Below are 23,649 nucleotides of genomic sequence, written 5' to 3' on the forward strand. Positions count from 1 at the left end.
TAAATCGTACCCGCTAATTTAAATTGGGAATTGTCGTATTGCTCATAGTCGGTTTTATTAGAGGACCTTTTGGCACAGCTTATGTCATGTCTAATACGGAAGATTTAGAGAAATGAGTGAGGGGCAATCGCCTGGTGTACTATGCTGCTGTATATCTCTACGTGTGCTGAAATATTTGGCTCGCGGTTCAGACGCCACTGCTATAAACAATCAACAAATGGAATTTGAATAGCACGGTCGTAAAACATTCGTTTGACGAGATGCTCGATGCGATATGCAGCAACATACGGATGCAAATGAAGATCGATGCTGTCTGTGGGTGATATCCCAGTATTTGATGCAGCCTGTGATAACATTGTACATTTTTAATATCAACGTTATCCTATCAGTAAAAACTTTGAACCATCCGTGGGCTAATAATAAATTATTATAGATTTCTAAGAAATTCAAACCTAGTTAGGTGAACCGAAAAACTTATTTGGGCGAAAGAAATTGAAAGAGGCTTGACACAACTTCAAATATAATTCACATAGCAAATTTGCAATAACTCATATGTGTACTTTTAAAATTGTCTCAACTCGTTTGAAGTAAAATATTTTAGCCTAGGGGCCCCAAATCCCCAATCCCGCGTCTGCCCTAAAATTTGGTAAAATTTAAAGAAACAATTCGGGGCGTCGTATTTATTTAGTAAAATGATTTATGAATTAGGATAAGCGAGGGCAAAGTAATTAGTCGTTTCGATACGAACACTTTTTTTATTGTACCTCAATGGCCGGCATATAAACAGTCTACAATACAAAAAGTCTCGTACATAGAAAAATAGAATGTAAGATAAACCGCGCAGGAAATGCGACTGACGCCTATTAATATAATATAATCAAGCTCTTTACCGTCGTGCAATTTTCATTTATAGACGGCTATCATACTGCTGCATTTACAATAAGAGATCGTTGCGACAATCGTTTAAATTGAGCATTCCATTCCCTTCCTCGGCTCGTGTTCTTAACACTGTTAAGTACAACTACGTTTAATTTACCTCTCTCTCTCTCTCTCCAAGCTCTTTATAATAATTGAAGTGCATACGTCGAGACAAAAAAAGGCACCCGCCACTCAACCACGTTGAATAATCCCTCGGTAATTATGCAACTGGGCAACTCGCCGTGCAATCTTACAACAACAAGCTTCCATTTACCTGCGACTCCTCGTTGCTTATTTCGAGTGGCATTATGCTCCACGTATTCTCCCAGTTAACAAGTACATCGAGCAAAAACATCCTCCAGCAATCATAGCACACACAAAATGATTCTTCCTATCGTTAGATATCCAAGCCATAGATCGCTCAGTCGAGAAAGTATCGTACGTTTAATACAGGCGTCGAAGAATTAGGTCCCTAGTATTTCTCTCTCTGAGTATTCGTAAGAACTGTGCGTTACATGGACTAATTAATATCCAGACTTGCCAATGCGAAAGCTCCATTCAGAGATTCAATCAGTAGCAGGCATTCTCTTAAAGTACTTCCTTGAGCCTTCGCGCTGAATCGTTCGCTAACGTAACAAAGTACATACAATAATTGCTCAACACGCCTGTGCTGCCGAAGAGATTCTACCTAATCCAGAGGACCAAGGGGGCTCGGAATAAACCGATCGTGCGATTTTACTTTCAGCAGCACAGCAGTTGGAGCGACTCGCGTCTAAGTACCTAAGTGTCCTTTCTAAATGAAATGCATTCATTTAAACTTCCGACGTTCATAATACGTTAGTACGTGTATACAGAATAATATTCCTATTTTCCTTTCCTAATATCTTACCCGACGAGGGATCTTCGTTAAGATTTCTCCATGTCCGGCTTCTTCGGTCTCTTCCTCCCTGGGGTGAACAGGGCAAGTATTCCACTCACTGAAAAATGATGCAATTAAATAATATATATCAAGGGAATGAGTAGAAATAAATTTTGAAATTTAGGAGCCACGGAAAAAAGGACCTCCCATCCTCGGGGCGGTGGGACTCGAACCCGCGATCTTCGGATCCACTGTGTTCTACTTAGGCGCTTAACCAACTCCGCCAATGTCTATTCTTCGAAATCTATTATTCCGAGCTCCCTTTTATTTGGGATCCTGGTCTCACATAAATCAATTTTTGTCTATTCCAGAAATGAGAAGTTTAACAATGGGACTTACAGTGAAGGAAGAAATACTTACAACAGTGATTCCCAACCGGTGGCTCGCCACGGTTTTTTTTATATATTTTTGTAATGTTATTAGGTTAGAATTATATTCAGAAGTGCCTACTTTTTAATGTGTTTTTTATTTTATTAAATTACCTTATCCTATATGGGGGTCGCAGGTTATTTGAATATTATAGAAGCGGATCGCGACTTAAGAAAGCTTGGGAAACACTGAAATTGAATATTAGAAAAATTGCTTACAAAACAGTTGAGCAGCCACTATGACGATGACCAAAGTGCAGTAGTCGTCGATTAAGTATCCAATCATCAAGGTGCCGCTTATGGCGCCTATTCGACTGATGAAGGCCGACAGACCAGCCGCCATTGCTCTGCAAGAGGAAAGAAGGCTGATGAACGAGTTCGATGCACTTGGATCGATCAGGAAATCGGTGATCGATTGTGCACAGTAGCGACGCAGGGATTAGGAACTTGGGAATCCCAAGGACAGACGAGATTTCCCAACAATGAGATAGGAAACGGAATCGGTACGACGACTTATTGATAATAATATCGAGGTATCGAGGTCGGATTGCAATTTCATTCGAGGATATTCAAGATCGATGGGCGCAATGCTCGTTGATAAGGGTCGCTTCAATTCCGCCTCGCGATTATAAATAACTGGATAGAAAAAAATAAGCATTGCACGCGGGTTATTTATAACGTCGATAAGCGTCTCGATCGATAAAAGCGTATCTATGAGTGGTATGCGAGAAAAACAGCCAGGTATACGTTTACCAGCGTCAACAGGCGGATATTTACTGGATTACGCACTCTAATCGACGATACTTTTGTTTATCGTGGGTCGCTGGAAATGAGCAGTGGTCGCGTGTGAGATTATAGAGTAAAGTTGTTGTTATGCGCGGGGTTAAAAGCGGATCAAATGGATCGCCTGAGTAGAGGCTAGCAAGAGGATGAATGGATGAATGGATTACCTTAAGTGAGTGGGGTAGAGGTCAACCAGGAGGCAGTAGACGACGCTGAGGCAGACAGAGGTGACCGATTCGTAGGCGCAAGAGAGTACCAGGTTCTGCGTGGACGTCTTCACCATGAAGAGGCAGGCGGTGACCACAGCAGGCACGAAGGCTGTTATCACTGGAACACGCAAGAGATACTCAGTACTTCCTGCAGACTATGCCTTTCCTGTCGGCGCGAGTTATCAGCTGTATAGTTCGATTTGGAGGAACTAGAGTAGGGCGAACTAGGCGCACTTGTGGACTCTGGATCCTCTGCTTTTAGATTAGCAACTGCAATACCCCAAAAATGATCATGCACAGGTGTGTTTACACTTATCGAGGCCGAAAACTTGAAGAAGTGATACCGAAGGCTAGTAGTAGGGTGATAATTAAAGCCGTCTGGAGGTGTATAGTATCTAGAAGGGACATAGCGAGGTAGAAGCTCCCAGAGTACAGCTTTGAGGTTTCGGAGCAAGAATTCTGGAAAGCTTACTTCTCCAAAAATGGCAAATCTCTTGTCGTGACATTTTAGAGCTGTCAACTTTCAGGACCCCAAAGTATAGTACCCATAATCTTTGGAGCTCCCAAAGTATAGGACCTAGAATAAATATAGCTAGGGTCCCAGAGTGTACACAGCTTTGAGATTTCGGAGCAAGAAGTCTAGAAAGCTTACCTCCCCAAAAATGTCAAACCTCTTCTTTTGAAATCTCGAAGCCATAAACTTTGGGAGTCCGCAGCTTTTGCCTCGCTATATCCCTTTTAGGTACTATACCAGGAGCTCAGTTCCTATCAGAACTAGCCTATTCAGAGCTCCCAGTTCCTCCCTCGACAGCTGAACGAAGCTTCCCTCCAACTCACCCAGGAAGAACTTGTACCCCACATAATTAACCAGCAGCGGCAATATCAGGCCAGTTGGTATGCAGGATGCGCCCAAGATGAACGTATGAACGAACACGCTGGTTTGTACCCTGGAGTTGCAGTCGAAGGGGTCGTCAGTCAGCACCTGCGTCACCATCAAATCGATCACGATAAACGCCCACTGTCATCTATCGAACACTTTCACCGCCTCGTCACTCACCATTTCAGTGGCGTTCCTACTGCCCTTCAGGGTGCAAACGCTGGCGGTCTGATTGGGGTACGCTTCCTGGAAGTCGGCGTATCTGTGGAACAGCTCCGGCAGCCACAGCGTAAGAGTGTAATAGGAAGACGTGACAAAGCAGGCTATCAGACAGACGATGACCGTTCTGCACAGAAACGGCGGCTTCAGTATCATCATCGTCTTCCTGCAGATGTCCTCCGTCATCAGCTTGAAAGACATCTCCTCCGAGCCGTCGTGCTCCTTCGTGTGCATTATTCGGTGCACCAGGTCGTTGAGGTTGTTGTTACCGCAGTTGCGCAGCTTCGTCTGAAAACGTGGGCATGAAATGCGTGATTGCGCGTCCCCTGGAGATGCAGCCCGTCTGACATCGGCGCAAGAACTAACATCCTCTGTTGCTTTCGAATATTGAAGAGATGCTTACTATATACTCCTTCGGTGGCTCGCCACTGTTCTCCGAATACATCCTCATCAACACGTCCAGCATCTGCACGTTCTGGCCGGTCTCCGCCAGGTACTTCGGCGTTTCGGGGAAGAACAGCAGCCACGCGCCCGTCAGCAACGCCGGCAGCGAGCATATGAACACGAACAGGTTCCAAGAGTGGAAGGTAAAATTGGCGATAACGAAGTCCACCTCCAGGGGGATGATGATCCAACCGACACCTGAGGATTCAAACAGGTCGATATTCAGATGAAACGTTGAGCGAATCATTTTGCGTGTTTTGCAAAGCTTGCACAAAACAAGTGGGGTCAGGAACTCCCAGAAAAGGGAGCTCGGAATAAGAGACCTCGGGGGATCGACTTCGGTGGAGTTGGTTTGGCGCCTGACTAGCACTCTGCGGATCCCGAGTTCGAATCCCATCACCCGAGGTTCGTTTTTTTCGTGGCATCCATAAATTAAAAAACCTATTCCTACGCACAGAAAAGGGAATTTCTTGTTTGGTGGACATTCCGAGGACTATATAGAATGGAAAAAGTTCCTAGTTTTCAACACCTTCTAGTAATATAGTACACTGAATTGTACTGCAACTATGCCAGTGCAATTAAGAGAATGAGAGTCACAAACGTGTCACAGATGAATAATAGAGTCCTTGGGAATATTAGATAAGTGCGCTAAAAGGGGATCTTAAGTCGAACGAATGTAGAAATTAAAGATTATAGTGTTCAAGCTCACCTGCCAGGATGATCATTCCCACCACCCAAGCCATCTCCATCCAAGACAGCATCTTGTCTCTGTATTCAGTCGGTTGGAATTCGCCCAAGTACATGAAGACGACAGCCGATTGCCCGTTCATACTGAAATCAGTGTCTTGTTACCGTACGATACCAGAGAGAAGGTTCTAGAAGATCGAGCGTGAGATACTAACGCTGCGCCGCTTAGAAATTTCAAGAACAAGAAGACCCAATAGAGGGGCACCACCGAGGCCAATAACTCAGCGATTCCGTGGAGAAAGAGCGCGACTAATAGGGACATCCTTCGTCCCTTTATGGCTGCATAGCAGCCCCAGATGTACGAGCCAGCCAGCATACCTGGAATTTTTCAAAATTGTACAGAAAATTCAGCGACCACTCGCGTCGACAATTTTATCTGAATTAATTACCGCCGAGGTGGCGAATTAATGGCTTATCTGGGGAAGAATAATATCTGCATAATTCTGCTCATCTTCACTCGCAATCGGTAATAAATCATGAGAGGATTAAGCGGGAACTGCTGTGGGACAAGGTGAACGGATGATCTTTACGTGGCACAAGGGCTCGGCTTGGAAGAATTGCCAGTGACGTTGTAGGTGAACGATCACCATAAAAGAGAAACTGCACGAAAGCGATGTATGAATTGCTGTAGCAATAATTCACCGATCATCAGCTCGCTGTTTATTCCACATTCTATGTACACAGACGCGCAAAATTGACAAGAGGAGGGGATCAGTCACGTTCTGGCATAATGCAAGTCTTCAAGGCTTAATTATTTGCATTCGAGTCGCTGGCAGTGTCGCCCAGTCGAATGCAACAACTTGCGCGATTCGTTAGTGTACAGGCCGCTCCAAATCTGACGAGAAGGTTTGATAATTTTTTTTTTAAACTCCCTGCATCCCTCTCCCGATAATGTACACTAGCATGCGAGTACTCGTCCCGTAAGAAGTCCGACAAAATTGTGTAAAAGTGGAGCGGTGACTAATTCAGTAGAGAAAATATTTCCGCAATTTCAATTAACGAGTAAAGTGAAAGTTTCAGATGGCAATGGAAATGTAATAGACTCGGCGGATAAAGAGGTGAATTTTTTGTGAATATTTTTGCATAATTCAGCATCGCGGTCGTCGATTGATTCTATTGTTCAAGGATTGCGGGAAGTTGATTCGCTTCCTGAAGCGTTGCTCTTGACTTTGACTTCCTTCTGCTCGCTCTTGTATCTACGTCCCTGGGCTAACACACGCATGCTTTGCGACGCGACTCATTTAATTTGCGCCGCGTCCCATTTCAAGACTTTTGCCTCGAAGCTTTCGTCCCAGAATTTTCCACTCCCGATCGAACGTTCGAGAGCGGGCATTCTTCTTAAAGGGGTCTAGATGACTGTCCACGGGACGAAAAAGGCACTCTGCTACGAATTCTCCATTTACTCTACCGATTGCTACATAGATTCTCTGCTTCGTAGCCCCTTTGCTACAACCCTCTGTACAAGGGTGGAAGTTAGATCGATCGAAAGCGTACAGGGGCTGACGAAAGGCGTACCAGGCGATATGCAACGATGACGGAAACGCACTTTCGCCAATTACTTTAGTTAAATTTGCCGCGAGAACTCGAACAAACGCTCCTTCTTAAATAAATAAATGAATGAAATTTTTTTTGATAAAGAGTAGCTCTCAAAACCAAGGAAGAACACCAGCAAACGAATAATAGCACAGAGCAGTGGCGGGGAAAGAATTTAAGGGGTCATTCTACTTTGAACCGCCGAAAAATTAAGCTATTTTTAAAGATATTTTACTCAGTAAAGGCAATATATAACGAAATAAATCTTTTTGGTAATTATTAAGCTACTCTTATATTATAAAAAAAAAAATTAAAAAGAATTTTTGCGATTTGTTTTAATTGGCTTTTAGGTGCCATATTGACGTCGTAAAAAAACAATTAAAACAAATTGTAAAAATTCTTTTTAATTTTTTTTATAATATAAGTGTAGATAAATATTCAACACTTCATAAATACCAAAAAGATTTATTTCATTATATGTTGTATTTACTGAGAAAAAAATTTTTGTAAATAGCTTAATTTTTCGGCTAAGTAGAAAGACCCCTTAAACTGCGAATAATAACAGAAATAAAATATTTTCAGAAATATGAATTTCAAATTTTCTCTCACCCGTTCCAATAAATAATAGATAAAGAATAATAAATAATCAGTAAAGAATACCGAACAATAAATAAACGCAATATCATTCGAAGGAAGACAGAAGGATATCGATTACCTAACATCGGCGCCGCGCTCATACGACCCTTGTCCACGGTGGTCATCTGGAAGTCGCATGCTGCCGATGGTAATACGAAGCCAATACTGGTTATACTGAACGCCACGTTCATGAATATCAGACTGCAGACGGCCATAACCTTAAGGTTAAACTTGCCAAATCCTGCGGAAGAATACAGAGAGCAGAGGGGGCGATTAGTAAAACATCACCGGCGTCCATCGTCGCTGGAGCGACCAGTACCTGTTTGGTCGACGGCATCCTGGGCAACGCTTTCCGCCGTCTGCTTGGTGCCTGCAATCACACGAGGAAAATCGTTTTATTCGCCGCAGAATGAAACAAACCGCGGCAGCGTGTACAGGCTGGCGAGAAAGCCAGCCGCATACTTTGCCGCCGGTTATTCCGAGAATAAAAACAATTCCTGGAGCATGAGTCTCGAGAAAACACGTTGACGCCTCCGCCGTCAACAGGGCAACAGCGAGAGACTGGGACAAAGGACTAGGAGCCCCTCGCATTGTCACTCTTCCGTCCATTGTCGCCAGCTCTTTGTGTCGCGACGAAACTCGGATCGGAAACACTTTCGGGGAGATTAGGTGGTGGCTAGTTTCCTCGGAGACGACGTGCCATTTCTTTTACGTCACTTTCGCCAGGTGACACAGAGATTCTTAGGGGGTGTAAGGTACTTTAAATCGCCGAAGGGTGCAGCAGTTCCCAAGTAAAGGAAAAAAGGTCCCCGAACTTACAGTCCCGCTTCTTGCGCCACGAATTTAATCGAGACTGACGTCTCTACCGAGGCCACTTAGAAACAGTCCACGCTGCGAAACGGGGGTGGCCGTTCGAGAACGTTCCACGTGCCACGAACTCGTAGAAGCTGCGCGAGTCCCAAAGCTCGCAGCTTCGAGGCTGGGCAGTTTTCGGGGAGGCAAACTTTCCGGACCTGTCGCTGCGAAGCCTCGAAGCTGCGACCTCTGTGACTTCCAGACACTGCGAAAGAACGACACCAAACAGCGCAATCTTCTTGCTATCCGCGAACTGAACTCGTCACCTCGCAACGGGAGCAGGTAGCCGATCGGGGCACAGGCGAGGACACTCCACTGGCCCCTGACACTTCACGAATTTCGGGCCCGATCGGCGGGACTGCGTGGCCCCGGGCGGGAGGAGGAGAGGGGGGAAATGGTCGAATGCGGTTGGCCGTGTTGTACCTTGCAACGTGGGTCCAGCGTCCCCCGCGACTAGCGGCTCGGTCACGGCTGGCTCGTGTTCCAACCGAGCGATATCGCCCGACATCGTACGCGCGCGAAACTAACGCATCGCCGCGCCGACGCCGACGCCAGCTGGTTGCGCGCTACTCGCGCGGCCTTGCACTCGGGAACGGGCGCGTTTCGCTCGCCGCGAGTTCGCCTAACCGACTGCACCCGCCCCCTAATCAACCGTAATAATAAACCTGCCGAGTGCCCACCACTGTTCTCCTTTCTTTTCGCGCTCCTATTCCCCGCGCATCTGCGTCCCTAGTCGCGATAGCGCTAGGCTCCCCCCCCCCTTCTCCCTTGCAGCACGGAGCCCCTTATCTCTGGCGTAGACGCTTCCTCGCCGTAGATCGCAGATAAAGTGGGATGCCGAGCTTAGGAACGCGTGGATCCCTTTTAGCGATGGATACAGGCACCTTCGGGGAGGACGTTGAGTCGTGGGGGTTTGCGTGGGGTGGGTTTCGAAATGGGGATGCGAATGGGGACGGTGGGAACACGGGGGCGTTTCTTCTGCGCCTTTCAATGCCCACCTGTGGCTGTGCAGCGATGTTGTCTCTGCAACGTCACTTCACAACAGTGGCGTTATCTGGTGGCTCCGCAAAGGGCATCGAGAGGTGAATACCTCGCGTGACCCGGGTCTGAACGGCGACTCTGATTCGTCTTTCGGGCATTAGCTCCGGACAGTGACGCCACTCACTCTCCCCTTTCGTTCACCTCGGCACACATAAGCGGCGTGTCCTTTTCGCTTCCTTAGTATTCCTCCGAGCGTCGTTTCGAAAACGAGGTGTCGAAACGCGCACGGTGGTTCTGGGTGAGAGGTCGGACAGTTTGCGCGCTGGAAAGTTTGCTGTCTGTTCGATTGGATTTGAATTGGAGCTGAATCAAGAATTGGGTTGTGACGAAGGGGACTCTGAATAGAACGCGTGTAAGATCCCTTGGAGGCTATGTTTTGCTTGCGTAAGGGACGAACGTCGTCCGCTGAACGGTGATAATGTGTATTAGGTTGTAGATCGATGTATATTCCCTACAGGGCGCATCAAAACATGGGGACTGCGCTACAGAGGACGAGAGCTAAGGTTTGGGGACAGATATAGGGTGGATGTCCTTAGTACGGTGATTTTACTTGCTCACGAATAAATTAATTACTGACTTACTCTTACTTTGATTTTGCTGGGTGAACATTTATACAGGAAGCGCAGTATATTTGGAATATCAGTTTGTTTAAGACGAATAGAAATTTCGAAAGAGGATGGGAACAGATAAAACTACAAGATATCATAGGGAAACTAATAAGCTTTTATATTTCAAACAGAGGCGGATTTAAGAAAAAGGCCCAGGGGCAAATGTTCTGAGAGGCCCATTTTTTCGGGAAAATGAAGAGAAAGTTTACTAAAAGCGGAGTAAGGGTAGTAGTTCTGAACGCAAATATAGTTTGGATAAAATCAATTTTTTTTAAGCAGGGCCCCTAGGGGTCCCCTGGAGGGGCCCATTTTTTCAGGAACATGAAGAAGTAGATTACTAAAAACGGTCTTATTGTAGTAGTACAGAAAAAATATAGTTTGGATAAAATCATAATTGTTTTAAGCTTGGGGCCCTGGGGGCCTACTGGGCGGGGGCCCAGGCGACTTCGCTTTGTAAGCTTTAAAAAACCTGTAGTTAATAAAATTATTTTCTTTCGTGATCTAATCAGGCTCAAAAATCAGAATATTGGAACAATCTTAGGTAAGTAAATATAAATGGACAGCGCTGGCCCAAACCGAAGCGGCGGTAGCCGTTACGCGTGAAACAAAAGCATCGCTAAGCTTCGAAATATTCCAAATTACCTTCACCTCGGTATACCGAATTAGCAACATGGCATTGAAATCTAAAATTCCATGTTACACTTTGTATTCTGGAATGAGTAGATTAAGTGTTCAACTGTTTTGACATATTTTAACGACGTTTTAATATTTCATTGACGTTTTCTTATTCTGCAGATTAAGACGAAAATGTAGAAATGGCGTTTCATCCACAAATGCCATTAGTTAACAGGTCTTCAGCCCCTATTGTGTACGGTGTTACAAATTAGATAACGTTAGTAGTTTATTAGATACTTCGGTATTCCAAATATGCTGCACTTCCTCTATCAGTTTTTTTTTTTTGCAATTTTCTCTTTATTAGGGTATTTTTTTCGAGATAAAGATGTTAATTTTCCATATTTGTTTAACCCTCATCCGTCCCTAGTGTTAATTTGACACAGTTTTCCCGCAATACTGTTCTATTATTTTATGTGAAAGTTGTGAAAAATCTAATAGTAAATGTTAACTCATGAATGTGAATAAAAACAAATATTTCGAATAATAACAAATTCAGTTCGTGAAATGAGGAACGGACGAAGGCTAATTGAAATAGAAATATAAGTGCCTTTTTTCAATAGCGTTCCCTAGAATCCCTAGCGGTGGGTTTCCGTTCCTTTCTGGAGAAGGAAAATGAGGTTAGGTTTAGCAGTTATAGAGGGAGCACCGAGAGGCACCTTAAGCGTTAGAATCCTGTCCCAATTAATGGCTTCATTTCTAATAGAAGAATTGCCTTTTTTAATAGAATTCTATGGAACAGAGTCCAGGGATATTAAAAGAATATTAAGCAGAATTTCAGAATTAGTTGTTTCATTCATTGAATAATTTCGAAAATTCGAATAAAGTGGCTTCGTTACGGGATCGAGCGAGTCGAGCGGCTATCGCTAATTAACAGCACGCATGGCACAGGAATTTAGCGTGCGGAGAGATAGAGACGGCGATTCAGATAAACTAATCGTGCCCGATTAAACGATGGAAAAATTGCATCAAGAGAGCAAACGATAAAACGGCCACTCGAAGTTCAATGTTTATTTATTCCAACTTTTCCGTCCATTGAGGATTACCCTGCTGTCTGTTGGCTGCTTCGAGATAACACTTTTCCTTTCTTCCTCTGCAACTTTGCATTCATGCAAGCTGAACTTCAAGCATCATTTATCCAACTAGGCTTCCCACTGGGCAGAATTTTGTATTTAAATAAAAATTTCGAACGGGGAAAATAGTTTAAAAAAATTATTCGTCGTTCGTTAAACCGAGTTAACTTTATTCGACACGTGGCGAATAATTTTTTTTTAAATTTTATTTGTTGTTCCGAATTTTGCTTAAATAAAAATTTCGAACGGGGAATAGAGGTTAAAAAAATTATTCGTCGTTCGTTAAACCGAGTTAACTTTATTCGACACGTGGCGAATAATTTTTTTTAAAAATTTTATTTGTTGTTCCGAATTTTGCTTAAATAAAAATTTCGTCCATTTTTGATTCCCACGGTGTATCAAACCAGGGGACGGTGAGTGTGCCTGTTGGACGCCCACTCTGATTCAGCTACTTTGCGAGCGAAGAGAGTCTCGTAGTGAATCGTTGGGCAAATAAATCACGATAACTAGTAGGAGCTACTCGAAGCCTCGGCGGCGCCTTATCTTAACGGCGACTTACGGTGACGAGCGCGGTGCCACGAATCGCCGAATGCGTGGGATCACGTTGGAAATAACAGCTGGCGGAGAAATTGGCGAGCTGCGTCCTTAAACTTTCGCCAAACGGCCGAAATGCAACTCGCCGCGGCTCTTTATCTCGCGACTGACTATTTTTGCGCGCGTGTCGCTCGCCTGGGAGGGGGTGTTAAATTGAAACGATGTCAAGAACACGAGAACCGTGACTGCTGCCGGCGAACAATGATTCCTTCTTTCCACATACTGGGTGCCGAGAAACGCCACCGTCTAACTCCAAACTCCAAATTCCAAACTCCCCCCTTTTCTTATCCAGCCATCTCGCAATGGCACTCTGGCAGTAGAAAATTTTATCTCAACACTTGAAGACACCACTGTATTAGAAAAGAAAGGAAAAAGGTCAAATTCCCTCTGTCTTCGATGAAAAATAAAATTCCATGAAAGTTTAGTTTAATAATTCGCTGCGGTGTAAAATAATTGAAAATCGATGCTTCTTTAGATAACTTGAATAATTCAAACTTTTCAAAGCTGGAATATATTATATTTCTCGTTAGAAGACTACACTGTATTAGAAAAAATATCAAATCCCTTCTACCTCCAATAAAAATTAAAATTATAAATATAATTGAAAATAGATGTTTCTTTCGACAAATTAAATATCTCAAAATTTTGAAAGCTGGAGTACATCAATATTATATTTCTTGTTAGAAGCCTTCACTGTATTAGAATCAATGTCAAATCCCTTCTACCTGCAATAAAAATTAAAATTATAAATATAATTGAAAATCGATGTTTCTTTCGACAAATTAAATATCTCAAAATTTTCTAAACTGAGAATCTACCATTTTTGTATTTCTGTGGGTCTTGAATTCTCTGATGTGGCATTTAATTTTAAAGTGCAGTAATTAATGGGACTATGGACTAATAGTTCTGAGTGATTATGTATAATTTCGCGCAGCCGTGGGATCGTAAAAGGTGAGCCTGCTACGGGCTGATAAATAGCATCGGTTCGAGTCTGTTCGTTCTAGTTCGCTTGCGAATTGTTATTGGCTGAGGGATGCGTTGCATTGTTATATCAGACGATAGTGGGCTTATTTGGCCACGAGGATGAGGCAGTTAATGATAATTCATTTGTGCAACCTTGCTAAGTGTGCTAGTAGGTACAGGTCTTGTTAGGTCTCATTAATTACAAAATTGATGGTCGGATACGTTGAAGAAGAATTTCGATTTAAAGATTACTAAATATTCTGAAACCTAGTTATATTTCGTGGAACAAATCCCTTTGCAGATGAAAATAGAAGATTTTATTTTTATTAATTTTGAGATTCCCGGATTTTTATTGACGATTTTTAATTAATCTTTTGTTATACCACTCGAGTGAATTTTAACTGAACTTTTGTCGTGGAAAGGGGGAACCATTTCCGTATGGGACATGATGATATGTTATCTTTAATGCTGTGCTTCTTCATCACTTTCCTGTTGATCTTTTATTTATCTTTCGTCAACATACATGTGTATTATTCTTCCTCTTGCATTCTCCAACGGTGCATTTAATTTTCGATGTGAAGATCAGTGGAGCGGGGAATCACCAAAGACATTTAGATTAGTGTGCTTCATATTTTTGCCAATATTAATATTTAAAATTTTTAAATATTATTTATTCTTAAAATATTAAATATAATATAAAAATATTAATAATATTAATATCTTAATATTACTAATATCTTAATATTACTAATATTTTAATATTACTAATATTATAATATTACTAATATCTTAATATTACTAATATCTTACTATTACTAATATTTTAATATTACTAATATCTTAATATTACTAATATTTTAATATTACTAATATTTTAATATTACTAATATCTTAATATTACTAATATCTTAATATTACTATTATCTTAATATTACTAATATTTGAATATTACTAATATTTTAATATTACTAATATTTTAATATTACTAATATCTTAATATTACTAATATTTTAATATTACTAATATCTTAATATTACTAATATTTGAATATTACTAATATTTAAATTAATATTAATATTATTATTAATATTTACCCCGAGAGATCAAGCTATAAAAATAATCCAAGCTAATTGAACGCTATTTGATTCTTCGTTTGATCATAATAACAGTTTGTTCATGGCATTAGATTGATCGTTCAAGTCTCCTGCTTCCATACAGCCTTGTTACAATAATTTTCCATCGCATAACACGTGGCTAACGTAATTAGAAATGGAAATAGTCGTGTTATCTATGCAGCAGCACAGACACAGCTTCCGATCGATTTCATTCCGATCCATTACAGCGACTCCAATTTCGTTCCAATATAAATTATTAATTGGCTTATAAACAGCAAATTGGACGATGTGCACGCAAGTTCTGATAACCGTCGAAGGCTGCACGCAGCGCGTTGAGTCACAATATCATCTGCACGTAAATTCATCGCTCGAGGCATTTTCTGGTTAATTTAATCGAGCCTCTGATTAACCAAGCCGACGCAATTTAAGTATCTCTAGAATCTTCCCTCGAACTTTTTAATCGCCCAACTTGCAACCCCTACAAATCAATCAATCATCTCTTCATAACTTCCCTCCAACTCTCCCCAAAAATCTCACCCCACGCAAGGAAACCACGAAACTAAATTTATTTACAATTTAACATACACTGTTGTTCATAAACATTAGAGCACCCACCCTGTGTAAATTAATTCTGAAAAAAACCTTGCAAATTCATTAAAGAACTCAAACAAACTTCACTCTAAAAAGTATTCGATCTGTGTCGTATATCACATTTTCTGCAAACACGCCAGGTGTCCCAATTCTTACGAGTTTCATCATACGAACTTTCAAACACCCAAACATGAATAAAAAAACAAATTCTCCATCCCAACTCCATTTCACTTTCACACTTTAAATCCACATTAAATCCCCCTCTAAATAAATCCACCCCACAGAACCCATCCACCCCTTAAAAATCCCCTAAAAAAAAACGAAGAATACCCAAACCTAAAAAAAGCCACCACTTCAAAGTTCACGCAACTCACCTCCTCCGTTTTCGATCTCCATTCGGTCCCGTCGATCGCAATGACGCAGCTAAATCAGTCTCCCCCGGGCTCTTAACACTTTGCGGCTGACGAATTTCGTTGCATACTCGTGAAAAAGGGCTCCCGAGTGTCCGCCGTTCCTTTCGGAGGGGAACAAAGGACGAAGCCGATGGAAAGTCCCCGAAAACACGATTCGGAGCCCGGATGACCCGACACACGGTGCTAGTCAACGTTGACTGAACTTCGAAATTAGCATCTCCGCGGCGTTCTTCGAGGTTCGACGTTCAAGAAGCGCCGCGAGTGTCTTGGCCACGTTTGGTCGCGGTGGACGCACGTGTGCTGTAAATACAGCTGCGTGGACGTCGAGCTTTTTCATTGGAAACTATCGTCACGAACGCTGATTAAACGAAGAACATCCACTTTCTTCATTTTTCGCGGGGAGGACGTGGCGGCGTCGGGGGATCGTCGGGCGGCGGTGCGATCGCGGCTGCAGTGGATCGAGATCGACGCAGGAAGAGGGACCTTGTCGAGGATCGACGATGGATCTAGGAAATGATGGGCGCGGCGTGGACGATGCGGGAGAATTAATTATGAGGATTTTTTCTTACAAGCTGTTTAAATAATTGTGAACGTCAAAAGAAATTTTAAGTCATATTTTTATTAAGGTTTATTCAGCTACTGCGTTGTTGTTAGTTATTAGTAGACTGCTCTGGGCAGCTCTCCAATGTGGGAGAGAAATTTTGAGACATTCCTTTGGCCACTACTGTAACTTCTATATAATTACAACTAATATATTATAATAGTTATATGCAAGTTAGTATTAGTTAATATCAGGGCTCGAAAGAGTATTGTGGAAGTTTTCAATAGGTTCTATTCAAAACATGGACCGTGGAACTTTTTTTAAAAAATTTCCCACGAGAACTGATAAAGTAAAAGTTCCTGAAGATAAAAGTTCTAGTTGGAATGGAACTTATAAAATACAGAAATAAATATTTCTCTATATCAGGAACAGATATTTTGTTCATCGATATTAAAAGAGTTCACAATCGTTGTAACAAATTCTGAATACTATTCAATAGTAGTACATCAATAATAAATAATTATTACACTTAAATTGATATTCTGAATGTGTTATTTGTTTGTAATATTTACCCAGGTAGATCATTTCTACACAGATATTATAGAATTTTTGTATATTTTGGTTCATGGAAGCTATAAAAAAATATTATCTAGGTATTATCCTTCACAAGTTCTCCTTTCTGTTCAATACTTCTTAGGAAACTATTAATCACTTATGTTATGATTTTCGTACCTTTTAATAAATAAACACGAAGAATACGAGATTACATTGTTAAATAAAAGTTGCACCTAATAGTTCAGTGTTTTTCTTTATCTCATGGAAACTTTTTTAATAAATGTTCTAATATAACTGTCTCCATGGAACTTTTGTTACCGATTTGCAATCCCTAATCTGGGCCTTTCCCCTTAAATCCGCCAAGAGGCTCATAGCCCCAAAAGTAGGCACCACTAGCAACAGAGGTATGCTCTGGTTATTAAAAAGTCCCTGTATCCTCTTCCACCACGTATCTATCCACGCGCTGGTCCCCGAGAAGAGCAAACAAGTGAAACGAGCCTCCGCCGAAAATCGCGATCGAAGCAGGCGTTAACAGGTGGTACCGTTGGGCAAACGCAAACTATCGATAACCATCGAGCCAAACGTCGAACACGCGGATACTAGCCGTTCCCAGGGGTTCCACTGGCAAAGTGCAAATTTGGAAAATGTTCGTGGCCCGGACTGTCCCATTCATCAGAAGCTTGAATTTGAACGAGGAAGGAAATTTTTACATTGCCAGAAGTCTCATAAATAACCATTATCGCGATTGGTGTCAAACACTGTCGAGGTCCCAAACAAAAAATTAACCGGCCAGTGAGCGATACTTTAGGCGCAGAAAATGCTGGAAGAAGTAAGAAGTGTTCCTCCCCGCCGTTCTCAGCGGCTAATTAACCGCCTCCTCGTACGCCTTTCTTGTTCTTCGACCAAACAGTCGTTACGCGACATAATTCCGTCAATTGCGTCAATTACGAAGGGGTCAAGCGGGGGGACGAGTCTGGTGCGTTGCAAACGAGGAAGAAAGAGATAACTGGCCGGTAACAATTATCGCTGTGCGGCAGTCTCATCTCTGCTTCCCCTCGATGCCACCCCTCTTAATTCGATTAATAGGCAACGATTGGAACGAACGTGACGTCGTTGGAAGAACCGAGTTCTGGCGCGCTGGTGTGCTTGAAGGGAGTCTGCCGCGCACTCTGAACTCGTACAGACACTACTTCGACGGCCTGAAAAGAAGCCGCGATATTTGGGATTCTTTTAAGGGGTTATGCCTAGTCAGGCGGTCGAAAAGATGCGAATTTTTGTGAATTTTTTCTGAAGAAGCGGACGCGTATAATTTTACAAAACTTTTTGCGTTTAAAAGAGCAACGTTTAGAGAATATTTGGTAATTTTTTCGTAGAAAAATATTTAAGTTTATAATAAAATAACAAGCGACATCCAAGAAGCATGTTTAAAAATTTGCTTTTGCGGTGAGCATTGCCATTCGGAACCAGATTATCTGAAATCAAAAAAACAAAAGAGATTTCGTTAGTGTATTAATGTATCCTCGGGTTGACGGAGAGAATTTTCCGAAATATTAAGTTAAAACAAAATGGCGGCTATTTAAAGTTGAGAACCTGATTTTTTCCTGCAAAAATCACGCGAAAAAATCAGGATTTTCTAAATTGTGACGTTTCTGCAGCAGGAAATCGCGTTGAAAGAAAATTATTCCCTCTTTTCCACCGTCGCTCGCTAAATCGTGGTTTCTCGCCTCGAAAGGTGATTCTTCGATAAGGAAAGCTCCACCGAGGATCCTCCTGCTGGAAGCAGAGTTCATTGCACGATTTCTGCCCCCTTCCGGTTCAAGTGCTTCCTGAAATTTCCCGTTGACCTTGTTCCTCGCCTATCGAACCGTTTCCCGCGGATTTCACGCGCAGAATTCATCGCCCAGGCCAGTAGCGCACTGGGGATTTAATCTCGGGGGGAGCCGAGTTGAATGGACAAAAATACTTAATGCAAGTTCAATCAAATTCATCAGGTGATTAGAAAAAAATTATTTAAACAATAAAATCCAGCTTTCTTCTCACGAAGCTCTTGAATTACTTCAGTCTTGTTTGCAGTAATCTAAAGTAAAAGTAAAAATAAATCTAGCACCTCCACCTAGATTTACATACAAACCACAAGCAAAGCTAAAATCTAGCACCTCCACCTAGATTTATGCACAGGTTAAAAGTAAAAATAAATCTAATCCTCCACTTAGATTACATACAACCCACAAGCAAAGCTAAAATCTAGCACCTCCACCTAGATTTATGCACAGGTTAAACGTACAAATAAATCTAATCCTCCACCTAGATTACATACAACCCACAAGCAAAGCTAAAATCTAGCACCTCCACCTAGATTTACATACAAACCACAAGCAAAGCTAAAATCTAGCACCTCCACCTAGATTTATGCACAGGTTAAAAGTAAAAAAAATAAATCTAATCCTCCACCTAGCTTTACATACAAACCACAAGCAAAGCTAAAATCTAGCACCTCCATCTAGATTTATGCACAGGTTAAAAGTAAAAATAAATCTAATCCTCCACCCAGATTACATACAACCCACAAGCAAAGCTAAAATCTAGCACCTCCACCTAGATTTACAGACAAACCACAAACAAAGCTAAAATCTAGCACCTCCACCTAGATTTATGCACAGGTTAAAAGTAAAAAAAATAAATCTAATCCTCCACCTAGCTTTACATACAAACCACAAGCAAAGCTAAAATCTAGCACCTCCATCTAGATTTATGCACAGGTTAAAAGTAAAAATAAATCTAATCCTCCACCCAGATTACATACAACCCACAAGCAAAGCTAAAATCTAGCACCTCCACCTAGATTTACAGACAAACCACAAGCAAAGCTAAAATCTAGCACCTCCACCTAGATTTATGCACAGGTTAAAAGTAAAAATAAATCTAATCCTCCACCCAGATTACATACAACCCACAAGCAAAGCTAAAATCTAGCACCTCCACCTAGATTTACATACAACCCACAAGCAAAGCTAAAATCTAGCACCTCCACCTAGATTTATGCACAGGTTAAAAGTAAAAATAAATCTAATCCTCCACCCAGATTACATACAACCCACAAGCAAAGCTAAAATCTAGCACCTCCACCTAGATTTATGCAGTAATCTCCTTTCTCTGTTTTCTTTGGGGGTGCCAGGGGGCGCTAATTGAAATTAATCGATTGCTTCTTAAATTACGAAATCCCTTATTTCATACTTCTTCTTCTCCATATATATAAGCAGTTGATATCATCGAACCCATTCAGCGTGTGCAAATAACGTGTGAAACTTGACTAAAGAGCACAGTTTCCAAGAATCATTTACATCAGAATCAAACGTTATCTATGCGAACGTCAGAGATATTGGTGTCGTTTAGATTTCAGATGTACAAGGTGGTCCTTAGAAAACTGACACATTAAACGCTGATTTTTCAGATAAGTTATTTCACTGTTCTCCTAATTATTATTTATTAATTATACTAACCACTGTTGCTGCTAACAAAATTACTCCATTAATTCCGCTTCGTTAATCACTCAAATATTCAATAATTAAACAACGCATAATATGATAAAGGAAGGATCGAATTAAATATGTTAAGACAGGATATTCTTAATGTACCACTCTGCGATCAAAGAACGCAGTGTTTGAACACCTGTGCCGCGATATTTTGCTCGACGGTTGCCTGCATCGCGTTGATCGTCCAATCGCAGGTAAACACTGCGGCGATCGCATGCATAAAGCTAATCGGGAATTACTTGCCAGTATCGTGTTTGCTCGCCGCGAGGGTACTAGGCAGGGATGACTTGCGATTCCGCGGACCGAAACTAGAGTACCATTGCACCGAGCGTATCAATAAATCACGGTAATCAAGCAATCTTTACGAACCATGTAGCCCAATAAACGAGTCTTAACGTTCAACGAAGTCCAAGGATAGTTCATCAGCGAATTGAGATAATTGAAGAGCGAAGGTTTAAGCTTTGAAGTCTAGGAGGTTCAAGTGATTCTGAATGGAGTTGCTGGCACGACCAACCGATGCCCGCTATCAAATCTACCTTTTCCTTTGGCGAAGCAAAAAGTGTTGCTTCGTTGAATGGTGGTCCTGCTTTGCAGTCCTGGTCACTGGAGGACTATAGATATTAAAGAAGGTTGTAGGTGCCATTTTTCTTTATATTTTGTTTAATTTTTTTATACACAATTGCGCAGGAGAATTTTGCATAAAAAAGCTCTAAAGTGCTATAAATTGTGTATTTTTTTTAAATTAAAAAATTTGGCCTGTCAGCTCACAGTGGCAATATTATTTCACAAGAATATCATTTTGTTTTTGAGATCCATCGTTGTTTAAAGGTGATATGAGCCGTTTCTTTTGAAAGTGGCCTAAGTCCATTTGTCAATTGGTTTTTGTTGACTGTAGCAACGTGTACAACTTGGAGTTAGTATTTATATATAAAAAATGTTTAGATATAAGTGGACTTAGGTCACTTTCAAAATAAACGACTCATATCATGCTGGCCATTTTTTTCTGCAGTGGTCTAAAGAACCTCAGAAATCATGTATAATTTAATAGGAAAATTATTGTAAATGAATTTTAAATCGTGCTCTTTGTGGACTAATAAATCATGTGCAATAAGTGTTTTATTTTATGTTTGTTATTAAAACCCCTAAAAAAATCCTAAAATCTGCGCTGCATTTGGCGAAGCCTCTTCCTAGTTGACAACTATGGACTTGGTAGAAAGCATAGTACAGCACCAATTATAATACTTGAATCAGCTAATGTTTAGCCACATCGTAAATCATTTTCAGAGTACTATAAACGAGGCACTGTGTAGTTAGTAGTACTTACCACTTGATCAACGAAGAAATATTTTGCAGGCGTTTTTACCGTGCAGTCATAATTTTTAGCTTCTGATACCATTCGAATTGCTTCCTAACGAAGACGTAATTAATTTCCCGACCTAGTGTTGCACACAGATGTGACCACGAAATTTCAATGCAACAGGTGATTCTACTACGCCATATGCCCCATATGGTTTTAAATTGAAAAGAATTAATTTTTAAACGATTTTATTCAGCTTCGATCCTCTGTTTGTTTGTTTCTATGTATGGTTCAAATCTGGCAACTCGAATTTAACCAACTTCCAACTATCCAATTGTCTTGAAACTTTGCAGGCATGACAATACAATATTAAAAAAAAAATAGCTCCACGATTTTATTTAAAGTGAAAAAACACCGTCGAAATTGTAGTAGAAGAAAATAATGATTTTTTTAGTTTTTAGGGCATTTTTAATAAAATCGTTTAACATACAGAATTTTGTTTTACCTATTTTTATAGTATGCTTAGTTCTGCCATTAATTCAACTTCGCAAAGAATGTGGGTTAGTCCGTTTTTCTTCTCAATGCCTCGAATCAAAGAAAGCTTTATAATTCCTTAAAATTCTCTGCGCATTAAAACCCCAGTTCCAAGTTCGCAGTAAAATATCCCGAAGGAAATTCTCAGGATTTGTTGCGCCCATTTCGCAGAACGAACCCCCTCGGTTGTCCCTGAAACAGACATCCCAGCCCCCTTCGATGTAGACGTAAAAGATATCAAATAGCCATTCGCCACGGCCTCGCTATCCTTCCTCTGTCAACGAAATTGAACGAAGCGAACCTGTATTAGGATAAACAGGGGGAATGTAGTGCGTAGAGAGACACGTAGGATCCAATAGGGATCAAGGTTGATCTCCCTTTCGTCGTGAAATTGATCCTTTCACCATTGATCTCTCGTTTCGTTGAAATGGCTAGCTGGTAGTATGAAAATCTTTACTAGGCACTGCTTCTCCATGCAGAACGTCCTCGTCTTAGGAGCCTAGTGCACCCTAGTTCCAATTTACCCTAATATCGATTTAAGTATCCTCAAATTTAGATCAATTGAGGGGTAAGAGGAAAAACGTAAAGTGTCCATTTTTCGTCACTTTGTGATATTTTGTGATATTTTGTTGGTGGCAACTGGGGCTTATAAAATTTAAATGCCACCGTAAGATAACGTTAAAATGTTGGTGTACCGGTTAAAAATAAGTAACGCACCCCTGCACTGCAACAAAACCCTTAATTTTCTCGATAAAGCTTTTTCGTGACATTCCCTACTTTTCCTCTTACCCTTCAATTGTATATACTTTTCCTTTCAGAATCGACTTAATACTCCAAAAACCCCTCTATTCTGCATTTTCCATCGCAAAGGGGATCAAAACTCCCTGCCCCTAGTATCGCAAATATTCTTGTTCGTGGGATTCGAAGCCTTCAGATATTTCTTACGCTGCTTTCCATCATTATCGCTGCCCCACGGAAAAGAACCGAAAGGTTGACAGGGTTTAATCGACTAATCGGATTGGAGAAGGATGCTCCGTCTTCATCAACGTCCGCACTAGTTGCTGGAGCAGAAAATTCCTCGGTGCCCGGTGATTTAAAAAAAACTTCTTATTTATCTCTGAAACTCGATGTCGAGGAGAAATAACAGAGCACGTTAACAATAATTATTCTAACCTTCCCCCATCCAATCACCCCGACAATCTCGCAATGCGATATCAACCAAAGTCAATTTGCAAAAAATCACAATTAAGGGGTTACGCCACCCTGAAAGTTTTGAAATACGATTTTTTTTTCTTTGCATTTTCTTATTACGCGAAGTTTTAAGAATAATTTAAGTTATTGTAGACGCAAAAATTCCCCAAAATAGCCGAGTTATAGGCTTTCAACTAGGCGCGGATGTCGATATTCCACAGCAGGTAGCGACCATTCTACTTTTCTTCTTTTGCGTTTTTCTCGAAACTGCATTTTCAAAGATGACTTATCAAATATCTCCAAAACTATTTGTCCGATTGAGTTCAAACTTGGCACGCATATTCTTAATGGCATTATCTACGATGTAGCTTATCAGTTTTTCCATCCAATACCCCGTTCGTATATAATTAATATTTTAAA

At 41.2% G+C, this 23,649-nt stretch overlaps 1 protein-coding gene across 2 annotated transcripts; it reads right to left on the reverse strand.

Annotated features, from left to right (window-relative positions):
• Positions 1–741: 741 nt before the first annotated feature.
• Positions 742–15,762, reverse strand: LOC143375688 (synaptic vesicle glycoprotein 2B). 2 transcript variants are annotated; one of them, XM_076825059.1, is made up of 11 exons: positions 15,540–15,762; positions 7,973–8,023; positions 7,733–7,894; positions 5,640–5,802; positions 5,447–5,568; positions 4,697–4,935; positions 4,255–4,581; positions 4,035–4,179; positions 3,156–3,315; positions 2,425–2,552; positions 742–1,895 (listed from the first exon to the last, which is right to left on the reverse strand). In XM_076825059.1, exons 1-11 carry the CDS (start codon positions 15,559–15,561, stop codon positions 1,825–1,827), a joined length of 1,590 nt encoding a protein of 529 aa, XP_076681174.1. In that variant the 5' UTR covers positions 15,562–15,762; the 3' UTR covers positions 742–1,824. The 2 variants fall into 2 exon arrangements, with proteins under 2 accessions (XP_076681174.1, XP_076681173.1); XM_076825058.1 differs by lacking the exon at positions 15,540–15,762 and adding an exon at positions 8,932–9,180.
• Positions 15,763–23,649: the final 7,887 nt, after the last annotated feature.

This window comes from Andrena cerasifolii, chromosome 13 (genome assembly GCF_050908995.1).
Source record: "Andrena cerasifolii isolate SP2316 chromosome 13, iyAndCera1_principal, whole genome shotgun sequence".
Classification (NCBI taxonomy): Eukaryota; Metazoa; Arthropoda; class Insecta; order Hymenoptera; family Andrenidae; genus Andrena; species Andrena cerasifolii.